The sequence below is a fragment of the Pleuronectes platessa genome, chromosome 3 (genome assembly GCF_947347685.1).
Source record: "Pleuronectes platessa chromosome 3, fPlePla1.1, whole genome shotgun sequence".
Lineage (NCBI taxonomy): Eukaryota > Metazoa > Chordata > Actinopteri > Pleuronectiformes > Pleuronectidae > Pleuronectes > Pleuronectes platessa.
Window position 1 is genome coordinate 2,076,494 of NC_070628.1, and position 27,915 is coordinate 2,104,408.

General features: G+C 44.1%; 2 protein-coding genes and 1 pseudogene across 6 annotated transcripts in view; 2 read left to right on the forward strand and 1 right to left on the reverse strand.

Annotated features, from left to right (window-relative positions):
* On the forward strand, window positions 1-1,984 carry LOC128436927 (rho-related GTP-binding protein RhoU-like). The gene is made up of 4 exons (XM_053418866.1): window positions 1-274; window positions 531-589; window positions 688-717; window positions 1,496-1,984. The coding sequence occupies exons 1-4, from the start codon at window positions 1-3 to the stop codon at window positions 1,982-1,984; spliced, it is 852 nt and encodes a 283-aa protein (XP_053274841.1).
* A 2,895-nt stretch (window positions 1,985-4,879) lies between these two features.
* LOC128436928 (NACHT, LRR and PYD domains-containing protein 12-like) overlaps window positions 4,880-27,915 on the forward strand; it is a 45,852-nt gene continuing 22,816 nt past the window's right edge. For 3 of the 5 annotated variants that reach the window (XM_053418867.1, XM_053418870.1, XM_053418869.1), the window contains exon 1: window positions 4,880-4,960. Coding sequence is in view for 1 of the 5 variants with exons in the window: in XM_053418871.1 (XP_053274846.1) it covers window positions 5,975-6,018; window positions 6,119-6,238; window positions 6,691-6,893; window positions 7,125-8,922; window positions 13,288-13,720 (2,598 nt within the window). In the remaining 4 variants the exon portion in view is untranslated. Of the gene's footprint in view, window positions 4,961-5,171; window positions 5,203-5,831; window positions 6,019-6,118; window positions 6,239-6,690; window positions 6,894-7,124; window positions 8,923-13,287; window positions 13,983-27,915 lie in introns of those variants that run through there. The other 2 variants (XM_053418871.1, XM_053418868.1) reach the window with 2 other exon arrangements.
* On the reverse strand, window positions 24,601-26,668 carry LOC128436943 (tripartite motif-containing protein 16-like; annotated as a pseudogene).

Here is a 27,915-nt window from a genome sequence, read left to right on the forward strand (position 1 = left end):
ATGCTCCCGCAGGACGTCGGGAGGCCGCAGAAGCCGCGCCGCGTGTCCGAGCCGGTGTGCGGGGGAGACGGTCCTCCGGTCCCGCCTCGGCGCTTCAAGAACCGCGACTTCCCGCTGTGCGCGAGGCGCCGGCGCTCCGGATCCGCACCTGAGCGCAAGGTGAACTGCGTGCTGGTCGGGGACGGAGCCGTGGGCAAGACCAGCCTCATCGTGAGCTACACCACCAACGGATACCCGACAGACTATGTTCCCACCGCGTTTGACAACTTCACAGGTAGATATGTCACCTGTGCGGCTGAGCTTGAGCTTTACGCACAGGTTTTTACGCACAGGTTTTACGCACAGGTTTTACGCACAGGTTTTACGCACCAGCCTTAAACACCGTGAACCTTCTCTGTATATCAACCACACGCGATGTTTTACTGTGGTTGTGCACGTGTCTGTGTTGCATCTCATTGATAAACTGGTGCAGCTCATGTAACTCTAGGAGAAAAAGCTCCAACGCGCTCAGTGAACTGTGTTTTTCCCAGTGATGGTCGTGGTGGACGAGAAACCAGTGAGGCTGCAGCTCTGTGACATGGCCGGACAGGTGAGCGGTTTGAATTTAATGTGTGACTCTACAACAGGTGCGTGTGTTTATAGCCTGAGACTCTTCATCTTCTTCATCACTCTGCTCTGTCATGATAGAAATGGGGGCTGGTCGATGGATCAATCAATGTAAGTCGATAGGTATTTCTCACTAATGGGTCCTGTAGTTGTTGTGTGTGTCGCCCCCTGCAGACAGCTTGTAGTCTGAGAGGAGACCCTGTAGTTTAAGTTGTTCGTAGCCCGGTAAACAGCGCCCCCTGCAGGAATTAAGTGAGTTAGTATTGCCCCCTCTGTCACTTTGTGCTCCATCGCCCCCCTTCTGGTTCATTGCCAACAGTGTCTCACCCCCCCCCCCCCTTCCAGCCTCGTTTCAAATGAGACTGAGCTGCACAACTAGAATGTGAACTTTTCAAACCTAAACAGGAAACAACAGAATTCACCCAGTTTGTCTTTTGCCTGATGAAGTTAAAGCATCAGTCCCGTTACTCTGCCTGATCCAAATACTTTTTAATCCCTGAATTCTTATATAAGCATAATCAGTCATATACAATCTTAAATAAATGTTTCTTTGGTTGATTTAGTAAAAACAGAATCAAAAGGCAGTTTAATACCAGAGTAAGAATTTGAGTGGTTTTGTTGTTGTTGTGAAATTGACCTTTAAAATGTACATATGAACATAATCCCCATAAACAAGTTTCCCTTCTGTTTGACGTCCGATTAAAACTTCAGCTTTCCTCCATTTCAGAAAACAAGAGAAACAACATAAAACTGTATATTTGTGACAAGTCTTTCAAGATGCACGTGTTGGTGGTATTAGTTGTTTCAGAGGATTTGTTCATTAGAAACACAGACTCCTTCTTTCTAGTGTCTGAGTTGAGTGACCTCTCTGTCTCTTGACCTCATGAAGGACGAGCTGGAGCGTCTCCGGCCTCTTTGCTACAGGAACGCAGACGTCTTCCTGCTCTGCTACAGCGTGGTGCGGCCCTGCTCCTTCCGTAACCTGATGGACAGATGGGTCCCTGAGATCCGTCAGCACTGCCCCGGCGCCCCCCTGGTCCTGGTCGGAACCCAGTTGGACCTGAAGGAGGACGTCCAGGTGCTGATCCACTTGGCCCAGAACCAGCAACGGCCGGTGGACACCGAGGAGGGCCAGCGGCTCGCCCAGGAGCTCGGGGCTGTGAGCTTTGCCGAGTGCTCGGCGCTGACCCAGAAGAACCTGAAGGATGCGTTCGATTCGGCCATCTTGGCCAGTATCCAGCAGTTGGACAGTAGCAGCATCCAGCAGCAGAGGACGACTCTGAGGAGGAAGACACCAGACAAGATCAAGAGTCTGTCAGAGACCTGGTGGAGGAAGATGAACTGTCTGATGGGAGAGCAGAGCTGTGACTTCCAGTGAACAAGTCCCACACCAGGGTCAGGGGATGCTTGTTTCAACCTGCTGAGTGTCAGGGTGGGTGGGGTTTAAATGCAAAGGTTCCACTGAGGAGAAACTAGCTGCATCCAGGGACACGAGACACTGAGGGACAGGACGTCTCCTCCTCTGATCCCCCTGATCTTTACTTAAACGTCTGCTGCTCTGTGGCCTCCAGCAGAGACGTGTGGTCACTGAGCCACTAGAAACCCAGTCAGGACAGTGAGATGTTCAACCAGACACCAGTCAAACCAGTGCTTCAAAAGAGCAGAAAGTAAATACACTCTACATTTACCTTTTAAAATGTTCTGAGAATAGAAAAGAACATTTTTAAACGTGGCCTCTTAGTGGTGAATTCTTGCCAATAAGACAAACCAGAGATTTAAAAGTGCAGAGTATAAATATGCTTCTGTATGTGTGGGTTCCTGCAGAATTATATTTGATATAATATTTTCATATAGCGGGATCATTATTTGTGCTAATCTTTCTTCAAACTGACCTGATTCCTTCTGAATTCGGCCTGGTGCTGTTATCCCCGCCCGTCTGAGGCACACAGCCAGTTAAAACAAACACCACAAACGTTCCCGGACCCAGGTTGGATCGATGCAGCGACTCGGACTCGGATCAAACCATTTTATGACTCGTATTTATTTTGTTTTTCACTTGTTTTACACCCCCAACGTGACCAGTACTTTGTAGAGTATTTATCTATTTATTGAATATTATTATTATTATTATTTGCCATCACTGATCATGGGAGAATGTTCAGAAGCCTTGATTAAAGTTTATAACAGTGAGAAGGTATGTGTTGTCTCTTGTGTGAGTGTGTGAGTGTGTGTATGTGTGAGTGTGTAAGTGTGTGAGTGTGAGTGTGTGTCCACCCGAGTCTGAACAGGAGCTGCTGCAGCGTTAATGAGGATCAAGGTCTTGATGTCTCATCCGGTTTCTGATCCTTCCTGACGCGTCCTGACCCAGTGACTCCGCAGCATCACACAGGTTCACATGCAGAAATAAATCTTGACCTTGATAGAATTCCATGCATTCAGAGGAAAAGCCTCAGAGTGAAGGAAACAAGAGATGGATCTCCTGGTGTGACTTTGCTGGAGCTCTGGGATTCAGGGTCTGACGGTGGAGGCTCCTCTAATGGGAGCAGACAGGACCACCTGGCCCGGATTACATCAGCATATGGAGCCTGATTCTTTCTCCTCGGAGGCGTCACACCTTCAAGAGCCAGAGAAGAAGATTCCTCCTCCTTCAGAGATTTATCCAGATCCTCGGTGCCACCTCAAAGAAAGTTACAAACTGGTTTCTCCCACTCTGACCTGCACAGCTTCATTTGAGACTCCTCCTCCGAATCAGAATCTATTTTCTCTTCAGATTATAAAGTTGCATGAGGCCAAATCTCAAAATACATCACTGAGTCAAAATTAAAAGAAAGTTTAAAAACTTTCAGGTTAAATAAAAGGGGTAAAAAAAGAGGAGAATAAAATCAGTAAAGGGATTAAAAAAAGTAAAAGGACTAAAAGGGATGAATCTGTATAAAAACTTTAAAAATAAAATGAATGAAGGAAATAAAATATTAGAAAATAAGTAGATAGAACTGTAAAATGTAAAGTAAAGATATAATAAAATACAGATCCCACCTTTAAACCAAAATGAAATGATGAATAAAGTGTTTTTCACTTTAACAAAAGGAGTTGTTCAGATGAAGTTCCATTAATAAAATGAAGCTTTGTGATATTCAGGCATCAAACAGATCTCATGTTTCTTTTCTTTATTTCATGTGCTTCTTGTTCTCTGAGCAGTTTGTGCAGTAACACGTCAGGAGAAGGTAGACCTGATGTAACCTGACCTACATTTCACCAGCTGACACGGGAGCAGCTGGAGAGATTTACCAGGGGAGGTTTCCTCAGCCTCTGAGGGATCATCTAGATTTTGCACAGCAGGGTGGAGTCGGGTGGAAGAGGTTTTGTAATTTCTGCAGTTAAAACAGTAAACGGTAAAAACACTCAGGATCGGGTAATGTATTGCTGATCTACACTGATGAGATCTAGACCTCATACTTATTACAGTGGGTGGATTAAAGGCCTGAGTGGAGACGCACACATGAAATGGACCTTGCTTGAAAACACCTGGTATGTGCATCTTATCAGTTCTGCCATGTGACTAATAATTATTATTCAGGACGATGTATATTAAAGAACTCTATTTTCTATGGTTTTCTTCCTTCATGTGTTAGAGTTTAGTATTTTGTGTTTATATTTAAACAAACATGTGTTTTTCTTTGAAGCAAACTGTTTTTTTAACGTCACGATTCTCCAATAAGCTTTGAGATCAACTTGTTTATTACTGTATGTGAATAAAACACTAAATCACAACTTACATGTCAAATAAATCCAATGAAAAGATGATCAAGGCTTTGGTCAAGTTTTCTGTGAAATAGAATTTACACTCACTTCAGTTTTATTTCTTGTTTTCATAGAAATTAGTTTCTATGGTGGAATTCCAGTGAATCCAGTTTAGACTTGATGGGAAAACCATGTCGTCTGCAGCCAGGTACTCTGGCTCTTTGCTGACACCTTGTGGTCAAACACTGTTACTGCTGGGATGCAAGTCTCAGCAGTTACTATTGACGGATCAGACCGATCTCAAGGAAACACGTCTTCATCGTGTTCACATGATGTTGTTACAGTTAATAACAATAATTATAATGAATGTATATACATTATTATTATTGTAAGTATTAATGTCTGTAATACGCCCGCGTGCGCAAATACACACACACACACACACACACACACACACACACACACACGCACACACACACACACACACACACACACTCAGAGTCACGTGATTTCCAGTAACTGCAGAGGGGGAGGAGCCTCCAATGAAAGTGAAAGTGTTCAGACTCGTTCTAACTTCAAGGAGCAGACGGAGGAGACGTGAAGTCTGAGGCTGGTGAGTGATCAGCAACATTTATATTATTCATTCATATTATTTTACAGTCAGTGTTTTTCACTGGATCCAGAGACAGATGTGAACAGCAGGTCTGGATCAAAGAGCCTTCAAAGGACTAATTAACAGAGTTAACTCACAGTTTCACTTTTCATCTTCATCTGTTCATCAAGTGTTTAATAACACAACGTTTTTTCACAATCATACGTTACAGCAGTGGTCACCAACCAGTCGAGAGTCTTCACTGTGGATCCCAGTAAAGCTATGGACTCTGATTCACTTTAATGTAGTTGATAGGTTTGAGTGTAGATCAGGAAATGCTCAAGTTAAAAAAATACTTTTTTATTCAACGTTTGTTTGTGGCTCTGCAGGTTTATTGGTGGATTTACAAATGACTTAAACCAATATTACATGAAAGGGAACAATGAAATGGTTGAAATTGGCTGAATAAATCGAGTGATTGACTGAAATATATATATATGATAATTATGGAGACTTCCTGAGGTCACCTGTCAGGAGAAAGAGAAAGAGAAGAGAGAGAGAGAGAGAGAGAGAGAGAGAGAGAGAGAGAGAGAGAGAGAGAGAGAGAGAGAGACTATTGTCCTTCACCCGAAGTTTTTACTTTTAATTTAACCACAGCTCTCCTGAGGAACAAGGAAATACAGGATGTGATCACTGTATTTCCTTGTAAGTCCGGTGTACTCAAATAAATACCAGTACTGCTAAATATGAAGCCCTTCATCTATTTCACACTAAAGACATTTACAAATAAATGAATTGATTCAGTCGACCGAAACGTTGGAGTGCTTTTATTTTGAAATGGGTCGGCTACAGGAAGTGTTGCAAATATTTGTGTTTGTGACATTTTCAACAGATAAACATTGAAACTGGTGTGAAAGATCATTTCACTGTGTTCTGCTGTAAACTGAGAACAGAACCAGAAGGAAATAGACCAGACCTTGAATATCTAGAAGAGCAGCGTGGCCTGAACCACAACTGAGCCGCAGCTGGTGCAACATGGGCTCAGACACTTCAAAGCAAGTTGGACCCTCAACCACAAAGTAAGAGACCTGCTCCAAACATGTGAAGCTCCAAACTGAATCCTCACAGAATGAACCAGTGAATGATGTGTTCTGAATAAAAACATGTTTGTTTTTGCAGAGGTCAGGACCACAGACTGAGAGCAGAGTCTCCAGGGTCCAGCTGTCTGTCTCTGAAGAGTGACCGGTCCATGGCTCAACCTCTAAACTTCAGTAATGAACCTGGACCCTCACACACAGAGTAAGAGACTGTTTCTACTGGGACCTGCTCTGAAGAGGATCTAGTTTCCTCTAGTGTGGCCCCTGCATTAGGACACAGCTTCATTGAAGTTGGTGACTAATCTCTCAGAATCACTCAAAGAGCTCAGACCTCCACCAAGAACCAACACGCTCCTTATGAAACCACTTTGAAATCCACTAGAGACTCATTTTGATTTGGATCTGCACCAAATTCCACACACTGGTAAACATCAGTCCTCTGAACATGTCTGTGAAAGAGCCCCCCCCCCCCCCCCCGATCTGGTTCACAGACCACAACCTTCCACCAGGTTCACTGGTAATCTGTTGTTTTTTATGATCCCACTAACGAACCAACCAACACACAGACATACTGGGTGAAAACAAAACCTCCTTGACAGAAGTGATGACAACCTGTGACTGTGACATGTGAGTTATCAGGACATGTCTTCACAGGGAGAGGAAGAGGAGTCATGTTTCTGAGGAGGAGCAGTCGTCCTGCTGTGCTTCGTGTCAGGACGTCCTGAAGGATCCAGTCTCCACCAGCTGTGGACACTGGTTCTGCAGACAGTGCATCACCTCATACTGGGACCAGTCTGGTTCTTCAGGAGACTCCTCCTGTCCCCAGTGTGGACAAAGATCCAGAACAGGAGCTGGAGGTCAGACAGCCGGTCAGAGCAGCACTGTACATGTGTCTGCTGATGTCTTCACTTCTGACAACAGCACATGTGGTTTTATTTTGTTCCTTCATACAGCATCAACATTTAACATCGTTAGAAAAGCACAAAGTTAAAAAGCTTTTATTTTCTGTAGTTTTTCTGTATCTGATGAAAACAATCAGCAGATTCTCAGATTCTCTGTCTCTCACATTGTTTCTTGTCTTTCAGCAGATCGTGGTCTGCAGGAGGTTTCAGATAAACATAAGCTCAGTCTGAGGAGGAGATGTGAACATGTGACTGAAGGAAGTGATGAAACAGGAAGTAGAACCCTCCTCAACAGGATCTACACTGAGCTCTACATCACAGAGGGACAGAGTGAAGAGGTTAATACTCAACATGAGGTGAGGCAGCTTGAGACGGCTTCCAAGATGAAGATCCTCCACGACACTCCCATCAAGGTCCACGACATCTTTAAAGCCTCCACTGACCAGCAGAGCAGCATCAGAGTCGTCCTGACCAACGGCGTCGCTGGCGTTGGAAAAACCTTCTTGGTGCAGAAGTTCACTCTGGACTGGGCAGAGGGTTTAGAGAACCAGGATGTGGGTCTGCTGGCTGTGCTTTCGTTCAGGGAGCTGAACCTGGTGAAGGACCAGCAGCACAGTCTTCTCACGCTGCTCCATGTTTTCCATCCAGCGTTACAGAAGCTCACTGCAGAGACGCTCGCTGTCTGTAAACCTTTGTTCATCTTTGAGGGCCTGGATGAAAGCAGACCTTCTCTGGACTTCAACCACAGGGAGCTTGTGTCTGAGGTCACACAGAGGTCATCAGTCAACGTGCTGCTGACAAACCTCATCCGGGGGAATCTGCTTCCCTCGGCTCTCGTCTGGATAACCTCCAGACCTGCGGCGGCCAATCAGATCCCTCCTGCATGTGTTGACAGGGTCACAGAAGTACGAGGCTTCACTGAGGCCCAGAAGGAGGAGTACTTCAGGAGGAGATTCAGTGATGAAGAGCTGTGCAGCAGAATCATCTCACACATCAAGACGTCCAGGAGCCTCCACATCATGTGTCAAATCCCAGTCTTCTGCTGGATCAGTGCTACAGTTCTGGAGGACATGTTGACCACAGACCTGAGAGGAGAGCTGCCCAAGACCCTGACTGACCTGTACTCACACTTCCTGCTGGTTCAGACAAAGAGGAAGAACAACAAGTACGGTGAGGGACATGAGACGAGTCCACAGCAGCTGACGGAGGCTGACAGGGACGTTCTCCTGAAGCTGGGGAGGCTGGCACTGAAACATCTGGAGGAAGGAAACATCATGTTCTACCAAGAAGACCTGGAGCGGTGTGGTCTTAATGTCACAGAGGCCTCGATGTACTCAGGAGTTTGTACTGAGATCTTCAGAAGAGAGTGTGTGATCTTCCAGAAATCAGTCTACTGCTTTGTTCATCTGAGCGTTCAGGAGTTCCTGGCTGCAGTCTACATGTTCCACTGTTACACCGAGAGGAACACAGAAGAACTCAACAACTTTTTGGGAACATATGAGAAAACAGACAGAACCTTCTCCCTGGATGACTTCCTGAAGAGAACCATGAAGATATCCCTCACCAGTAGAAATGGTCATCTGGACCTGTTTGTTCGCTTCCTTCACGGCCTCAGTCTGGAGTCCAACCAGAGAGTCTTAGGAGGCCTGCTGGGTCGGACAGAGAACAATCCGGAGATCATCCAGAGAGTCATCAACAACCTGAAGAAGATGAAGAGTGGTAACATTTCTCCTGACAGAAGCATCAACATCTTCCACTGTCTGACTGAGATGAACGACCACTCAGTTCATCAGCAGATGAAACAGTTCCTGACGTCAAAGAACAGATCAGAGGAGGAACTCTCTGGGATCCACTGCTCAGCTCTGGCCTACATGCTGCAGATGTCAGAGGAGGTTCTGGATGAGTTGGACCTGAAGAAGTTCAACACGTCATACGACGGTCGATGGAGACTGATCCCAGCTGTGAGGAACTGCAGGAAGTTTGTGTGAGTCCAGACATGATCAATAACATGTTCAATCAGTGGAGATGAGTCGTTCTTCAAATACACTCAGTGTGTGTGTGTGTGTGTGTGTGTGTGTGTGTAATGAAGTTATTATTATTATGTACATATACATTCTCATAGTTCTCATGTACATATGAGAAGAACTAGATCAGATGTGGAGAGTGAAATCCAATGTGATCGCTCTGTTGGAGTTTGAGGGTTCAGACATACGGCATGTGGGGTCCAAGGGAGCTTATTGTATATACTGTATATATATATATATATATATATATATGACATTACATGACATTTCATTTAACTGACGCTTTTATCCAAAGCGACTTACAATAAGTGCATTCAACCACGAGGGTATAGACCCAGGACGACAAGAATCGAGAAAGTACAATTTCTTCAAAATAAAGCAAAACTACAAAGTGCTATAAGTAAGTGACATTTAAGTGCTACTAAAGTGTTTGTTGTAGGTTTTAGTTTTTTTTATTCAAGGTATAGTCGGAAGAGGTGTGTTTTTAGTTTTCGGCGGAAGATGTGTAAACTTTCTGATGTCCGGATGTCGATGGGGAGCTCATTCCACCAATTAGGAGCCAGGACGGCAAACAGTTGTGATGTTGATGAGTGTTTAGCAGTGAAGGAGCAATGAGCCGATTAGCCGATGCAGAGCGGTATGTGAACTGAATCTACAGGAACGTGTTGTTGCAGTAATGTTGGCAGTAAGGGAGAGTTGGCTATCGAGTGTCACACCCAGGTTCCTAGCCGTCTGAGTGGGGATAACACAGAGTTGTCAAAGTTAATAGTCAGGTCGTGGATGGGAGAGTCTTTCCCTGGAAAAAAGTTCAGTCTTGTCCAGGTTAATCTTCAGGTGGTGTGCAGACATCCACTGAGAGATGTCGGTCAGACAGGCAGAGATTCGTGCTGCTACCTGTGTTTCCGATCGGGGAAAAGACAGGATTAGTTGGGTGTCATCAGCATAGCTATGGTAGGAAATGCCGTGTGAGTGAATGAAGGAGCCGAGAGAGTTGGTGCACAGAGAGAAGAGGAGAGGACCCAGGACAGAACCTTGAGGGACCCCTGTAGTGAGAGGACAAGGTTCAGACACAGATCCTCTCCAAGTTACCCAATAAGTGCGTTCATTGAGGTAGGAAGAGAGCAGGGAGAGAGCAGAGCCTGAGACACCAAGGTCCTGAAGGGAGGAAATAAGGATCTGGTGGTTCACTGTGTCAAATGCAGCAGAGAGGTCTAGAAGGATGAGGACAGAGGACAGAGAGGCTGCTCTAGCAGTGTGAAGCTGCTCAGAGACAGCAAGGTGTAACGATCTGGCAGTTTAGAATTTGTAAAAGTATTTTCTGTTAAACTGGTAGATCTCTGTTTTATGTTTGAGTTGTTTTCATGTTTGCACTCTGTGTTTCTGTTTCCTGCTTTATTTTGTAGTTTCTGTTCCTTTTGTGTTTTTTTCTGTCTTCACTTCCTGTCGGTGATTGTCTTCCCAGTACTCATGTGTTTCACCTGTGTTTAATTGGCCCTGCTTTCCCTCTGTGTATTTAAGCCTCTGTCTTTCCCTTTGTCCTTGTCGGATTGTTCTTGCTTCTTGTGTTGTTGCTTTTCTTGCTTCTTGAGTTGTTGCTGTTGCCGTTGTCTCGCTGTCTTGCTCTTGCTGTTCTTGGTCTGGTTCCTCTTGTCGTTGTTCCATGGTGCTGTCCTTTCCTGCGTTCCTTCCCTGTCCTGATCTCCTAAGCCTCTTCTAAGCTTCCTTGTGTTTTTGTCCTCTTGTTCTTGTCTTTCAAGTTTTTCCACTCTTTAGTGTTTATGTTTTGTGTTTTTGTCTAGTTAAGATTCTTTTTATATTAAATACTCGTTTTGTTATATACCTCTGCTCCTGGGTCCATCTCCTTCCACAAACCGTAACACAAGGAGGGCAGTCTCAGTTGAGTGACCTGCCTTGAAACCAGACTGGTGAGGGTCAAGAAGGTTATTGTGGTTCAGATGGGAGGAGAGTTGATTAAATAGAGCGCAGAAAATGAAGAACGTATGTCATCTATCTTTTTTGTAAAGTAGTTGACAAAGAAGATGATGCTCTGGCTTGATGTCCCAACAAAAATCTTTGAAATTGAAATTTGGAGCTAGGGTTGCAAAGGGGTACGTCAACGCTGGGGGTGAACGCTGGCGCAATTAGCCGCCGCTGCTCTCCGGTTGTTTTTTAATGATTTTATGATTATCTGCACAGTTTGCAGCAGACCATTTACTCTCGGCGAACGTGGTACTGTTGATTTGATCCTGATCCTACTGTCAATACGATCGGTTTTGTCAGTATCCTGCTTTAGTCTGTTCAAACGTACCTGTAGCGTGTTGGCTTCTTCTCGCCTGGCCACTGCTCCTGATGCTCGGTGAACGTGGCATTTGCCCATTCATCGTGTGGATCTGCGGACTCGCTTTGGGCTTTGTGCTCTTCTGGACTGTCCTGTCCTTCCTAATGGGACCGGCGTTGACCCTGATCCAATACATGAATGCGGAGCTCCTCCAATTTCGGTTCCTCCGGTCCGCTCCCCCGCCGGTGCTACACCACTTCCCGGACATCGCTCGCCTTCCCTGTCGGAGGTACTCCCACCGGGGATCCGGACGAAGCTACCACATCGATGACTCCTCTGCTATCGGCTCCTTCTGGTCCTCATCCCGCTGCCGACCTCCGAGAAAGGCCCCCAGGAAGGTGGACCACAACGCGTTAGCTAGCCTAGCCAGGTCGGCTAACGCTGGCTTCTCCAACGAACAGAGTGACATCAATCTTGGATTATTTAACATCCGCTCCCTCAGTGGCAAAGGACAACTACTACAGGACCTCCTCCTCGACCGCAAGTATGACTTTCTTTGTCTAACGGAGACGTGGCAGGAACACAGAGACTTTTCTCAACTGAATGAGTCTACCCCACCTGGGTTTGTTTACACTTCTCAACCCCGTCTCACCGGCAGAGGAGGTAGTCTCGCGATAATTCACCGCGAGACCTGGAAGGTTTCGCCTGTCACTGTGCCAGAGTTCCAGTCATTTGAATCTGTCGCTCTACAATTGAATGGACCCACTCCAACTGTCTTAGTCAACATTTACCGTCCACCTAAACCTAATAAGGATTTCATTGATGAATTCACCACATTTCTCACCCACATCTGCTCACTCTCATCCAATATAATTCTCCTGGGTGATCTCAATGTTCGCATGGACAACATTAACAATGCTTTCACTAAGGAGTACACTTCTTGCCTGGACAGCTTTGGCCTCCAACAATATATTGATTTCCCTACCCACTCTAAAGGTCATATTTTGGACTTGGTCTGTTGCTCAGGTGCCACTCCTTTTAACTGTTCTGCTGTCGATCTCCCCATCTCTGATCACAGGCTTGTTTCGTTTAAACTGACTCTAACACTATCCAAAACCAAACAGTCACAGGTTATGTCCTTCCGTAACATAAAAAACATTAATTTAGCTGATTTCAGAACAGGCATTGACAATTTCCCCTCCATCAGTTACCCATGCACCCCGGATCATCTTGTTTCTCTCTACAATAATGGTCTCCAAACTCTGCTGAACTCACTTGCTCCCCTCAAAACTCGGACTGTCTCATTCACCCACCCTGCCCCTTGGTTCTCCTCTCACTGGTTCCGCTCATATCTCTATGGCCGTACTCAGTTCATCCAGTTAAAATCATTCACATTCCAGCGCAGAAAATGAAGAACGTATGTCATCTATCTTTTTTGTAAAGTAGTTGACAAAGTGGCTTGGTAGAAGGGAGGAACGAGGAGGGGGACTTGATATATATGATCAAACATCTAGCACAGAGTGAGGAGACGATCAATGAATCAGTGTTTGGATGAGAATCACTGACGGTTCTTTGAAACTGAAGAAGCAGGAAATATAGTTTATTCTTCTTTCTTGTCAAACCAGAGTTCCCACTCTGCGTTTGTCCTCCACCACCAACCAGTGCAGTGTCCGTCCCTCCAGGTTCCTGACATGTTGACTTCACAACAATATGAGGTCACTGTGACCTTTGACCTTTGACCACTGAAGTCTTATCAGTTGAAGAAATCCCCTGAAGACAGACTTGAGATATCATGTTCAAGAGGCCATGAACCTGTTCTGTGACCTTGACCTTTGACCTCTGACCACCTGAATATTAACATAATATCAACATAATGAGTTCCTCTGTTAGTCTGAATGAACTCTTGAACCAAATCTGAAAGGATTCTCTTGAGGAGTTTTTAACAAAGAGGGGATTTACCAGGGTGAGGGTCACATGATCACATTTTGTATGAATGTTGTGTTTTCTGATTTCATTCTCACAGATTTGATATTTTCTTTAATTACAGATTCAGTCGTTGTGAACTCTCAGACACTCACTGTGAAGTCGTGGCCTCAGCTCTGAAGTCAAACCCCTCACATCTGAGAGAACTGGATCTGAGCCACAACTACCTGCAGGATTCAGAAGTGAAGCTGCTGTGTTCTGGACTGGAGAGTCCAAACTGTCGACTGGAGACTCTGAGGTCCTTAAATCCTTCTTCACTTTTCAGACTTTCTTTCTTATTGGGTCATTATTTATTTAAATTGTCTCAGTTCTGCTCTGCTCACTGTCCCTCAGTCATCTGTCACTCACCCAGCCTGTCAGTCACGTCCACCTCATCAACTCCATTCACCTGCACTCACCTGCTCCTGATCACTAAGAAAGTGTCAGTAAATAACATGTGGACTGAGGCCGAGCACTCGTCCTCCTCAGGTTTTCAAAATAAGACACATTCTTATTGAAACACGTTGGACAGTTGATAAGTATAGAAACAAACAGGAAGTGACATCAGGAGCCATCCCTACTTTAAACAGTGTTTAATTACACAAACCTGCTCAGTGACCAACACACAGAGAAGAAGCTGATGAATGAAACAATGGTCCAACATGTCTGATCTGATATTAATCTTCAGGTCACAGACTTGACTGAGGTCAGCAGCATGTTGAGAGTCTGTGTTGACATGATGACGATCCACAACAACAGGAGGACACATTCTAATATTCATATTTCTTTATCCAGGTTGATTCACTGCAGACTGTCAGAGATCAGCTGTTCTTCTCTGGCTTCAGCTCTGAGGTCAAACCCCTCTCATCTGAGAGAACTGGATCTGAGCCACAACTTCCTGAAGGACTCAGGAGTGAAGGAGCTGCTTGATCTACAGCAGAGTCCAACCTGTCGACTGGAGACTCTGAGGTCAGTAGATGGTTGGAGTCAGTCCACGCTGCTTTCATCAGTATGTTACTAAACACAGTCAGTATCACAGATCCAGGGTCTGTGCTACCAAGCAGGATTTGTGGTTATCAGGTTAACTTCAGGTTTAGTTTTTTCAGTTCTACGAAGCTCGTCCACTTCTTAACCAGGTAAATCACCATGGCAACTTCTGATGAACAGCTAACCTGCTCCAGGTTAAGTTGGAGATCAACCCGTATAGAAGCTCCGCCCACTGACCACAGTGACTCTACACTGTTGTGTGGTGCTCACTCTCCTTAAAGGGACGGATAAGGTTTAAATCAACGTCTGGTTGGTTCAGTTGATCTCTAACTCACCCAGAACATCTCAATGTCTCCAGACTCATCCTGTCCCCAAAACAACAGATGACCTCAGTCAGCTTCCTGGTGACAGGTCCATGTGTGTGTCCTCAGAGACAGTGAGACAGTGTGTGTCCTTAGAGACAGTGTGTGTCCTCAGAGTCAGTGAGACAGTGTGTGTCTTCTTCTCTTCCACTCGTCTTGTTAGTAAACAACAGATTCAGATCTCGTGGCCTCGAGTTATTTATCTCTTTCACACGTTATTATGTCGTGGTCAGGTAATATATTTTTACCAGATGCCACCAGGGGGCGCTGTAACTTACACAAGCTGCACCACAGCTGACAGCCTCACACGAGGGACAGAGACGGTGTCGTCTTCATCTGATCTGAGACAGTTTGTCCTCTCACTTCATCAGTGAAGAACTGATCAGGTGGATGTTTGTCACAGCTCTGAGATCAGTGGGACTGAAGCCTCTCCTCATCACATGGTAACCAGGAGCTCTTTATACAGAGCAGAACCTCTGCTGAGGTCCATCTGTCTCCTCTGGTCCCAGTTTGTCAGAAGCAGATGTTCATCAACACACAGTGAAACATGGCTTCACCTGTAACAGCAGTAAATCCACCTCTCAGGTGTCCACTCTGCACTTTGACATGCAGAGGACACACACTGAGCTCTTAGCGTGTTCATTCCAACACGTGAACATGAAGCAGAGAGGAAGCTGCTCCACCTCTGAACAGGACTGAAGTCCCTGCTGCTCTTTCTACTGGATGAGCTGCAACACTTACTCACAGCTGATGAAGTGAGTCTCTGTGACACTGATGTCTTCTTCTCTCAACAGGTGGAGGTGGAGGTGATCTTTGTGGAGGAGAGTGTGAAGAGGACAGTGTGTGTGGACGGAGGCTTAGCTGTGTCCTGAGGATCCAGAGGCTGAAGCAGCAGCAGCTTGTGTGTAGTCTCCAATCTACACAACCCCTAATCTGCATGTGTTTGTGAGATGAAGCCGGAGCACCTGGAGAAAACACGGGGAGAACATGCAGACTCCACACAGGAAGACCCCATCTGAACCGGATTCAAACCAGCAACCTTCTTGACCAGATTGTGTTTATTCACATGAAGAATGTGTTTATTGAAATGACACAACACAAGCAGAATATATAAACCCTCTATAAAGAGTCACATACAGTGTGTTTAAGTTTGTCTTTATTATTGTCCACCTTTGTCCCTCAGTGTGTCTCCATGTGTGTAGAACCACATTCTGTGTAGATGTTTGTTTATGATCTTAAAGTTCCTGGATTCATGTCACAAATTGATTTAGTTCAACACAAAGTTCAACACATTGAAATCACTTTGAGTTTAAAATCAGAGTTTTGTCTTTGACACAAAAGATCAAAACTCTGGACTTAAAAATGGGACGTTTTCATTTCTGCATCAGGTGCAGAGCGGTGGTGGCTTTTCTACTTTTGACCAACAGGTGGCGCTGCAGTATAACAGCAGCACATCCCAGTCAAAGCCTTTATATTCAGTCTATGAGTCAAACACATGGATCATTTCCTCTGTGACAAACCAGATGTAACGAGAAGAAAAACATCTCTTCACTGGAATCATGACTCAGCTTTTCTTTCCTCTTCAAACAAACTGGTGGGCCGGTCGGTTGGGCAGATGGAGTAGACGTGTAGGTGAGAGCTCCCGTGAATGCTGAACTTTTCGAACAACCCAGCCCTCAAACTTAATTGTTAGGAATAATTATTTTCTGTTTTCTTTAATCTCCTGTCCTGTTTTGTCCGGAAAAAACTAATTTTCTTTCTGAAATGGCTTCGAAAAGCGGAAAACCGAGCAAAAAAGAAGAAGCTAACGCTAGCTTAACGCTGGAAGCCATCACTGCGCTGCTCGAGCAGCATCGTGACTCTCTAGCCACCGAGTTCAAGACAACATTCAGCCAGCTCGACTCAAAGCTCGACCAGACGCGGCTCGCAGTAGAGGAACACGGCCAGCGTGTCTCGTCACTTGAACTCGCTGCAGAGGACATCAGTCAAAGAGTCTCGGACCTTGAAGACATCTGCTCGACTCTGAGAGATGACAATGCTAAACTTAAGGCTAAAGTCTCCGACCTGGAGAGCCGAAGCAGACGTCAAAACGTCAGCATCTTGGGCCTGCCGGAGTCTACCGAAAGCGGACGCCCCACCGACTTTTTTTCGAAGCTGCTGTGTGAGGTATTTGGAAGCGAGTTACTGCAAACTCCACCAGAAATCGACAGGGCCCATCCCATCGAAGTTGTCACCCAGCGAGCGGAGTACAGAGGCGTGATGACTGAACCTTATAAATTGGGTCTGAAGCCTGCTCTGCTCTTCCCCGCCAGGCTCCGGCTGACGCTGCCCAGCGGAGCCAGAAAGTGGATCAGCTCTGCGGACGAGGCGCGCAAGTACGTCAGGTCTCTCCCTAAATCCTCGAAAACTTCGCGCGACTTGTTTATACTGGTGAATATGTTCAATCCAGTGGTTCATACGTGAGTATTTTAACGCTGTTCCTTTTGACAGCTTCCACAGACTATTACTAATATTACAAGCAAATCTCACGGTGTTTGGTCACTTTGCATAAATAATGTATCTAAAACAGAATTTACTTATTCGTTTTCATATGAGGTGCGGTCCTACTATGAGTGTTATTAATATTGACAATGCACTTTTCCAGCTGTGAGCGCTTGTTTACGTTGGGAGACAATTTTAACTCTACGTTTCCTGGAACTAGACGCTTTATGTTATTTGTAATCATATCTTAGAGCTCACATTTGTTTATTTTTTATTCTTTCTATTTTGTCTGTAAAGACCCCCTAGATTAGGTCTACACATGTTTCTTTTTTTTTTAAGAGGTGCTGACTCCCCTTATGTGTATGACACGGGAGCAATAGTTAGTTGTGTGTGAGACAGGAAGAGGTGTTGTTGAATGATGTTTGTTCTGAAGAGTTTGCTGCTTTTTTTTCTAGCAGCTGTCTTCGTTGGGGAGGGTGGGTTAGGTTTAGATGTCACTGCCTGTAATTTTGTAATCTTTTCGAATCCAGCACAATGCACTAGTCACACCTTATCTCTTAACATTTTGCTTAGGTCACCGCGCTCATGTTTCAACTTTATTTATCAAGCGCTATGAACAGACATCTGGGTCTAGTGAGTTGGAATGTTAAGGGTCTGAAGCATCCTGTAAAAAGAAGAAAGGTCTTCTCACATTTGAAACAACTTAAAGCAGAAATAGCTTTCCTACAAGAAACCCATATTCACAGTTCAGATAACGTCCGTCTGTTGTCACGATGGTCGGGACAGGGATTTCACTCCTTTCCAAGCAAAAGCCCGGGGAGTTTCAATTCTCATCAGTCAAGATATTCCCTTTGTGCAACATGAGGTGATCTCTGATAGGTTCGGTCGGTATGTGATTGTCTCAGGTAAACTATGTAACACACTTAGTAGTATTCGTAAATGTTTTAAGCTCCTAATGTTTTCATTGCTCCCAGATCTTAATACATATTCTCTTATCCTCGGAGGTGATTTTAACTGTTGGTTAGACCCGGTTTTGGACCGATCTTCTACTAAACCCAGCACAGCGAGTAGGTCAGCCCGTTCTATTCGAGATTTTCTCTCTAACTATGATGCTTGTGATATATGGCGTTCTTTGAATCCATACGACAGAGAATACTCTTTTTTTTCGCACGTCCATCACACGTACTCAAGGATCGATTATTTCTTTATCGATAACGAACTTATTCCACTGGTTCATTCATGCGCTTATCAAAGTATTGTCATCTTGGATCACGCACCTATTGTCCTGACCATGTCTTTCCCTGGCCTCCCTCAGAGGAACAGACAGTGGCGATTCAATTCAACTTTGCTATCGGATGATAACTTCGTCAAATTCATGCAGGAGGAAATAGCCTTTTTTCTTACTACAAATATGTCTCCAGACATTTCTTGTTTAATTGTGTGGGATGCTCTCAAGGCCTACCTTCGGGGGCAGATTATAGCCTACACCGCACAAGTGAAGCGAACATCTCACCAAGAACAATCAGACCTTGCCCACCAAATCAGAGAGATTGACAAACAATACGCCCAGACTAAGTGTCCAGATTTGTATAAAAAAACGGCTGGAACTTAAGACCAGATTCGATCTGCTCACCGCCTACTCAATTGAACAATCACTTTTAAAGAGTAAAACCATGTTTTACATATATGGAGACAAATCTGAAAAATTATTAGCCAATCAACTCAAAGGTCACAAAGCAAAACAAAATATTTCTAAGATCCGGTTAGCAAATGGCCTTTTAACTGCAGATCGCCTACAGATTAATGAAGCATTCAGGGACTTTTACACCCAGCTTTATACCTCAGATTGTCAGAGTGATTCTAATGCAATCTCTGACTTTCTATGTGGTCTTAACATCCCTAGTCTTTCATCAGACATAACGAAAAGATTGGAAGAACCTATATCCCAGACAGAAATAGCTTCAGCCATTTCTTCAATGCAGTCAGGCAAGTGCCCAGGCCCCGATGGCTTCCCGGCAGAATTTTTTAAGAAATTCTCTCTGCTGCTTTCCCCACTGTTATGCTCAGTCCTCTCTGAATCTTGCAGGCAAGGTTCTCTTCCTCCATCATTTACTGAGGCCTGTATTACCCTTATTGCAAGGAAGGGTAAAGATCCGACTGAATGTGCCTCCTACAGGCCTATTTCCCTCCTTAACACGGATGCTAAAATTGTAGCCAAGGTCCTAGCCCATAGATTGGAGACTGCCCTCTCTATAATCATATCCAAAGACCAAACTGGCTTTGTTAAAGGTAGGCAATCCTATTTTAATATTAGACGACTGCTTGACATTATCTACTCTCCCTCTGAAGATATCCCAGAATGCTCTCTCGATGCAGAGAAGGCATTCGACCGGGTTGAGTGGGGGTACTTATTTGCTGTGCTTGACAAATTTGGCTTTGGCCCAAAATTTACTTCATGGGTTAAGTTACTTTATTCACACCCCACAGCCACAATTCGCACGAACTCACAGCGGTCAAGACCGTTCGATTTGCATCGCGGAACCCGCCAGGGATGCCCCCTTAGTCCCATGCTTTTCGATATGGCCATTGAGCCGCTTGCTACAGCACTCCGTACTTGCAAGGACATATCTGGCATCTGGAGAGGTAGCACGGAGCATAGAGTTTCACCTTATGCTGACGATCTTTTGCTTTTTATTTCTTATCCGACCGCCTCACTACCTGCCGCTCTTTCGCTGCTCAGTCAGTTTGGTAAATTTTCAGGCTATAAGTTAAACCTTAACAAAAGCGAGCTGTTTCCTATCAACAACATCGCACAAGCTTTAGACCTTGCCAATTTGCCTTTTAGAATTGAGAATAAGAAGTTTTCCTATCTAGGCATCTCAGTTACAAGAAAGCACAAAGATCTATTCCAAGACAATTTCACCATGTTATTGAATCAGACTAAACAAATATTAGCACAGTGGTCACCCATGTCATTATCTCTTGTCGGACGTATTAACTCTGTCAAAATGACCATTTTACCAAAATTTCTGTACCTCTTCCAGGCCCTACCTCTCTTTATCCCTGGATCCTTTTTTCAACTTCTTGACTCAGTTATTTCTTCATATTTATGGCAAGGTAAACGACCACGTTTGAGCAGGAACCACCTACAGAAAACCAAGGCTGCTGGTGGTCTTGCTCTCCCAAATTTTCGTTTCTATTACTGGGATGCTAACTTGCGCTGTCTTGCGTTTTGGTCTTTTTATTACAGCCGATCTGACTGCCCTGACTGGGTAGAGATCGAGCTACAGTCGGATGATAATATGTCAATTCTTGCACTTCTCGGATCCCCACTCCCACTTCCCTCACTCAGATTCATAAAAAATCTGGTGGTTAAACATTCTTTAAAAATCTGGGCACAATTTAGGAAATATTTTGGATTTCACAGCTTCTCTCTTCTGAGCCCCATCGCATCAAACTATCTTTTTAAACCGTCCTGTCAGGATTCAGCTTTTCGGGAATGGCACAGGAGGGGTATCATGCGCTTTAAAGACCTGTTCATAGGCAACAGCCTGGCGTCTTTTGAGCAGCTAAGTGAAAAATTCAGTCTTCCCAAGTCAAATTTTTTCAAATATATCTTCAAGCGAGGCATTTTGTTTTTTCTCACTTACCTGGCTCTTTAATATCAACAGACTTGACCACTGTTGATAGAGTCCTCTCTGTGAATCCACTTAAAAAAAAGTTAATTTCCGCTCTGTATAGCATGGTTTTGGATCTTGGGCGTGCCTCCACAGATCGGCTTAGAACAGCATGGGAGGAAGACTTGGGTCTCTCTCTATCAGAGGACACTTGGACTTCCATACTTAAACTGGTTAGATCGACCTCCCTCTGTGCACGTCACAGTTTAATTCAGTTCAAAGTGGTGCACAGGGCTCATATCTCCAAAGCAAAACTATCATCTATGTACCCTAATATTAGCCCACATTGTATCAAATGTGGTTTTGCTGAAGCTTCACTCATCCACATGTACTGGTCCTGTTCGAGCCTTTCCAACTACTGGAGAGAAATTTTCCATACACTCTCTCGGGTGTTAGGCATCAGATTGGAACCAAGCCCGTTGATTGCTCTTTTTGGGCTCATGGAGGCGGAGATCGAGTTGTCAATAGAAAAACGACGTACTATATCCTTTGTCTCCCTGCTAGCTAGGCGACTGATCCTGCTCAGATGGAGCGATGCCTCCTCCCCCACTCACGCACAATGGCTAGAAGAAATCATGTCCTGCTTAAAATTGGAGAAGGTTAGATACTCGCTTAAACAATCAAGTGGAAAATTTCAGAAAGCGTGGGGTCCTTTTCTTGATGCATTCCAGACTCTGTGAAAACCTGGCCATTAGGTTATTTTTAGCGCAGGTTCTAGATGTGACAATGTGCTCATATTATTGTAGTGTATTGGCAGTGACTGGGAAGGGATTATTTTTCATTTGAAGATTATATTTGATATATTCTCTTTCTTTTCTGTATAACGTTGCATTTGTTTTTTTCTGTTGTTACCTTGTGTTTTCTTTTCCTGAAGTTATATTGCCCAATTCATGTCTGTCTGGACACATTGGTGTTGATTGTTGCACTCATATATATATTGAAAATCCTTCAATAAACAGATTTTGATTTAAAAAACAAACTGGTGGAAACATCTCGTCCTTGGTGCAGGTAAAAGAACAAAATCACCAGTTTGACATAATGGAAACAAGCAGAAGAAAAGTGAATGAGACATTTACAGAATGAAGAAGAGTCGATGAAGAGCAGAGCATCTTTAAGTCTCTGAGGAAACTGTTTAGTGAACATTTTACCATATTTAGTAGAAAACTGACCCGAGGACGTTTCATACAAACGTAGATGAAGATTCTTGTTGTACGTTCTCGACCACCACCTCAGAACAACCACCAGGGGGAGACTGTAGCAGGCCTCTGGGAACAGCTGCATGCTGGGAAATAATTGATGATGGGAGGTTCCCAGCAGAGACAAGGGACAGAGAGTGCCTGAGAGATGATGTCCTGAAGACAGTGGACATTTTGGGCTGTTGTGTTGAACAGTTTGTGTTATTTTGTGGAGACACTTGTCTCAACATGATGGTTTCACTTCCTGTTCAAGCCCGTCTCAGTTCTTTGTGACTTCAGGATCAGAAATGTTTGACAGAGTCAGTTCCTGACAGGCTCCAGTTCTCACTGTGTGGAGAGGTCATCATGTGACTTTGTGATGATCCTCAACACACCTGTACTGAAACTTGAGTTTGACCAGTATTCCCAGTTCAGCAGCACCACATTGTGCAGAAAGCAGAGTTACACAGCCAGTTTATTCAGGACAAAAACATTTTTGCGGCACTTCCTGTTGCCTACATGTTTCAAAATAAAACCCCTGCAGTGATTCTCTTGACTGAATCCATTCATTTGTTTTTAAAAGGTTTTTATTTTGAAAAGTGTGCAGCACCGGCTTCATACAGTAAAGTGCTGGTATTTATTTGAGTAAAACAATATTGATGTGTATTGGAAGTGATTTAAACTTGTGTGGCTGCACTGTTATCAACACACATTTACATGACTCGCAGCAAATGAGAGCAGCGAGAATCAGCTTTAGAAGTTGTCACAGGCTGTGCTACCACCAGGGGGCGAAAGAGCTCCACTTCAAATTAACTAGTTTGGTTTTAATTAGTTATTTGATAATATTGTAGTGTCCTCGCTTACTTCTTCGTCGTTTTACAACTTTTATGAACATGTGCACTTCTCGCTTCACTCCGTCACTGGTACACCTCAACAACAACTTCACTTCCTCATTGATTCCCGCTCCCCCAAAAAATCAACCAATGAGAGACTGTCTTCCCCAAATAACCCCATCCTATTGGTCCAAACAATCACATGTCCCACCCCCGACCCCTTCACTGACCCCAGGATATCAGAATACTCCTTAAACACACTGTTTTCCTGAACAACGTCAAAACTGCACATAAACATAACCCCAGTCCGTTATAATATAGAAACTTTGTGATAACTCATGATTGACAGATGAGACTGAAAGTGAAGAATCTGTTGTTACCATTGTCGTGATTGACAACCTCGTTGATGAGTCCCTGGCGCCACAGGACACTGGTCATCTAGTTATTAAAAGTTTATTTATAAGATAAGATGATAAGATGAACAGTTCTCATGACGTATGAGACACAGAGAGACTTCTGGAATGAATATGCAACAAGTGCTGGAGGCTCATGTCTGGATCTGGATCTGTTTCCCAGTCGGACTTTGTGGTTTGTGTGAGTTCAGTCTTTGTGGTAAATACTCCAGGACTCACTGGGCTTATTAGCAGGATATGAAATAACCACTGCTGATATCCTGGTTATTAATTTGCATGTAAATGAAGCCTCTGTTGTTCACTTTACATTTCCTGGAGGTTTTTCTTTTTGTAAACCCCCAACCTAACACTGTGTGTCTGAGAAGCTGTCCAGGTCTCCTCTTCGGCCACAAATTAAAATTCCATTACCAATATTTCACCATTTACATGAATTGAAAGTGGAGCTGGTTCCTCTGGTGCCCATTCAGGAGAAAGAATCTGGTTCATGTGTTTTCTGTGTCATCACAGGGGGGGGGGTCCATGACGCTCAACAGGCAACAGATGCAACGATGAAAACAAAAAGAAAACAAATATCTCCGGATGGAAAAGTGAAGCCACACACATAGAAGACAAGTGCATTTTCTTTGTGATGCTAATTACAGCATTTTCGTCAGTTTTGTAGAGTCAATTATTTTTGTATATTGATAAGTCATTTTCATGTACACGGATAATATTATTATTGTGTACGTTCGTGTCCCAAATATAATGTTTCATAACATTTGCGGGGGGGGGGGGGGGACTCCAGAAAACGAGCCACGCCTTCGAATGACCAGCACTCTGACATACTGTGCACGTTTCTGGACCAAGGATGAAGACGTAATGAGGAAGACTCTGAGAAGCAGCCCATCCAGGACGCCAAGAGAACCAGTTCACACACTGGGATTAAAGGTGGGCGGCTCCCTGCCTCCAGCGACTGCTTGAGAACGTGAACCTGGAAATATGGACTCATTTTCAAATCTCTGCTGAAACTAAACCTCAAAATCACCACATTGTCTTCCATTAGGAGACGTCCCCCGTCCTCTCCTGTCCCTCGGCTGTCTCACACACACAGTTTACTTTTAAATTAGTGTCAACTCAACATCTTTGTGTTTTTGACAGCTTCTCAGATTACTAAGAAATCAACCAGTTCTCTGAAGCTCAACAAATAGAGGGTTTATTGATTATTCAACTGAGACAAATTAACTTTTTTTATTATATGATTTAAATAATAATTTGATCATTTATTTAATCAAAAGATGTAAAAACAAAAAACACAAACCTCAGCTTCTTGAATGTGAAGATCTCCAAAGTTCTTATTTTCAACAATTTGTCAAGATTGATTATTGATTGTGAGAATTTTAGATTTAATAATCAATTCAGATATTTCTTTGGAGTATTTGTTAAACTGAAGAGTCGAGCGTCAGATGCATTAACGTTTAGGATCAGTCGAAATCCAATTTGAATATGAGTTTATTACCACTGATGCACACAGTTAACAAGTGAATACAATCAGAATTTACATGATACAAGTAGATTATATATATATATTATAAAACATAATTTCACATCAGAAAATCAAAACATGAAGTTACACAAGAGAAAATATCAAACGTCCTCTGGTACCAGCGTCTCAAAGGTGAGGAACCTTCTTTTTTTTTCCAAAACACTGTAAACTAAACAGTCATGAGCATTATGTGACCCTGTGTTGTTCTGTGGAGCTGAATCTAAATCACTGCTTTTAATGACTCGAGTCTATTTGAGTTTACAGAACTCAGCTGTGTCTCCAGGACAAAAAACATTAACTCCAGCATAGAGAGGCTGAGTGAATCTGGTCTGGACTCTGTGGAGGAGAGTCATGGTGTCAGAGACGCGTACACTCCTACTCTGGAGGACAATGGACCTGACACTGGAGTCTTGATGCTGTTGTATTGGAAGATATAACTGTTTACATTACAATATAATGACCAAGATTTATCATTCATTCCAAATACACATTCTGTTAATCCTGCTCTGCTGATATTTTTGTATGAGACTGCTACACGAGCTCCCATTCCCACCCCCACATTCACCTCCACCTCCCAGTAACAACGTCCAGTCAGACTCTCTCTACTCAGGACCTGAAACCAAAGAAAGAATCTGTCTCGATGTTTAGAATAAGACTGTTCTCCTCTCATATGTTTTACTTTTCTGTTTCCCTCAGATAATAACAGATATTTGTTTGCTGTGTTTGGATCCAGTGTGATTTTCTGTGAATATCTTAAGAGGTCAGCTCTGGTCTCTGGCTCTGGTTGTAGCAGTAAAACATCCACTTGAGACACAATCTTTAAAATCTTTTTCTCTGTGTAACTCAGAATGTCCTGTAGTCGACCTCTGACCTGGGACACAGCTGCTGTCACGTCCTCAAAGTTCCTCAGAGGACGGATCCTGATGCTGGATGAGTGTGTAGATCCACTGAGTGGTGACAGTGAGGGGTAGTTGTGTAGAAACTGGTTGTGATCCTCTGTGTCTGAGAGCTGCTTCAGTTCCTGGTCTCTCCTCTTCAGCTCAGTGATCTCCTGCTCCAGTCTCTCCTGAAGCTCTCTGACTCGACTCACTTCAGTTTCCTGCTGGGATCTGATCTGCTGCTTCACATCAGAGCTTCTTTTCTCCAGCAGATGGATCATCTCAGTGAAGATCTCCTCACTGTCCTTCACTGCTTTATCAGCAGAGCCATTGAGGGCCTTCTCCTCCTGTTGAAGCAGCTTCAGGTCTTTCTCTGTGTCCTGGACTCTCTGCTGGATTGTTTGTCTCCTCAGCCCGAGCTCTCTCTGCCTCTCAGTCCTTTCTGCTGCAGCTGACACTGTGTCGTGGTCTTTATGTTCCTCCACAGAGCAGAGAGAACAGATACACTGCTGATCAGTGCGGCAGAACATCTTCATCACCTCGTCGTGACGAGAGCAGATGTTCTCCTTGAGCTTCTCCGAGGGCTCCACCAGCTTGTGCTTCTTAAATGCAGCTGACTCAAGATGAGGCTGGAGGTGTTTTTCACAATAAGAGGCCAAACAATCCATACAGGACTTGAGAGCTTTCAGTTTTCTCCCAGTGCAGAGATCACAGACCACATCTCCAGGTCCAGCATAGCAGTGATCAGTAGGAGCAGCTTGAAGTCCAGTCTTCTTCAGCTCCTCCACTAAATCAGCTAACATGGTGTTTTTCTCCAGGACAGGCCTCGGTGTGAAGGTCTCTCTACACTGAGGACAGCTGTAGCTTCTTCTCTCCTCCCCTTTGTCCCAGTGGTTGTTAATGCAGCTCTTACAGTAGCTGTGTCCACAGACAGTAGTCACAGGATCCTTCAGTAGATCCAGACAGATCGAACAGCAGAATCTTTCTCTGTCCAGTTGAATTTCTTGCTGCGCCATTTCAGCTGCTGCCAGTGACTGAAGAACAGGTTCCCTTCCTCTGAATAGAAACAGATCTCTCCTCCTCCCTCTCGTTCACTCCCTGCAGTGACTCATCTCCCACAGTTCCCAGCTTGTTGTTCACTGGTTCTTACACTGACACACCTGTGAAGGGAGGAGACACAGACATGTCCTGACTGGGAGGAGCTGGTTGTGTTTGAGGAAGAAGTTGTTGGTATTTCAGGATTTACTGCATTTCCCAGTGGCCTGTTCTCACCTGGTGTTAAGAGGAGATTCAGTGAGAGGCAGAGTGTGTTTCCCTTCATTCACAACACACAGGAACAATTACAGTCAAATCAAATAGATGACTTTAATAATAATAAATCACATCTTTATTTATAAGTTACATCTCAAAACTAACAAAGAAAAACTCATAAAATAACAAATACAAACTCATTCAACGAAGAATGAAAAACTAACAAAGTAGATTAAAGGTAAAGTTCAGGTTAAGGTCGTCTTTACTGCCTCCGGGGGGCCATTTAGTTTGTAAACAGTAGTCACACACAACCCATACATCATAACAATACATACTTACACAAAAAGAGCACAAAGAATCCATAAATCCTTTGTTAAAATAAATAAAATATAACAAATTAAGGATGCATATATACATCAAGTTGCACAGTTCACAAACAGACGGTCAATAACTGTATCTGCTTGCCAGCCTTCTTCTCGTCATGCACTTCCGTGTCCTATTTAAAGGGTGCACCAATCAGCCCTTGTCGCAGGTGTGCACTCAGCAAAGGTGGGAAAGAAGGAGAAATTAGTGAGTCACTCAAATCATAAGAAACTTAAATGCGGCTCCTACACACCGGCCCCTAATTGTTCTCTATAGAACCAATTACTCAAATTAATAATAAAGGAGCCATAAGAGGGGCAATTATTGTTGAATTGAATAAGCACTTAATGCTTTTAGGTATATGTAATGCATAATGTTTTTTTAGAAGGTGTGAAAACATATATACATTACATTCCTTTGAAAGGTGATCAGGAACCCTGGTCACTCTTCAGCTTCAAGGATTGGGCACAGTTTGGTAATGGGCCTCTCAAGGACTGAAGTCTGTGTCTGGAGCTTCACTGACCGCACCAGACCCCTTGCATCAGGTTTGGTCTCCAGCACTCTTCCTAATGGCCAGGACCCTCGTGGAGCGGTGGGGTCAACGACCAGGACAATGTCTCCGACGCTCAGATTCTTCTTTACTGCAGTCCATTTCTGTCTCTCCTGCAGCAGTAGAAGATATTCTTTAGTCCACCTGTGCCAGAATAGATCAGCCATGTACTGGACCTGTTTCCAGCGGCGCCTGGCATAGAGGTCGGACTTCAGGAAGGT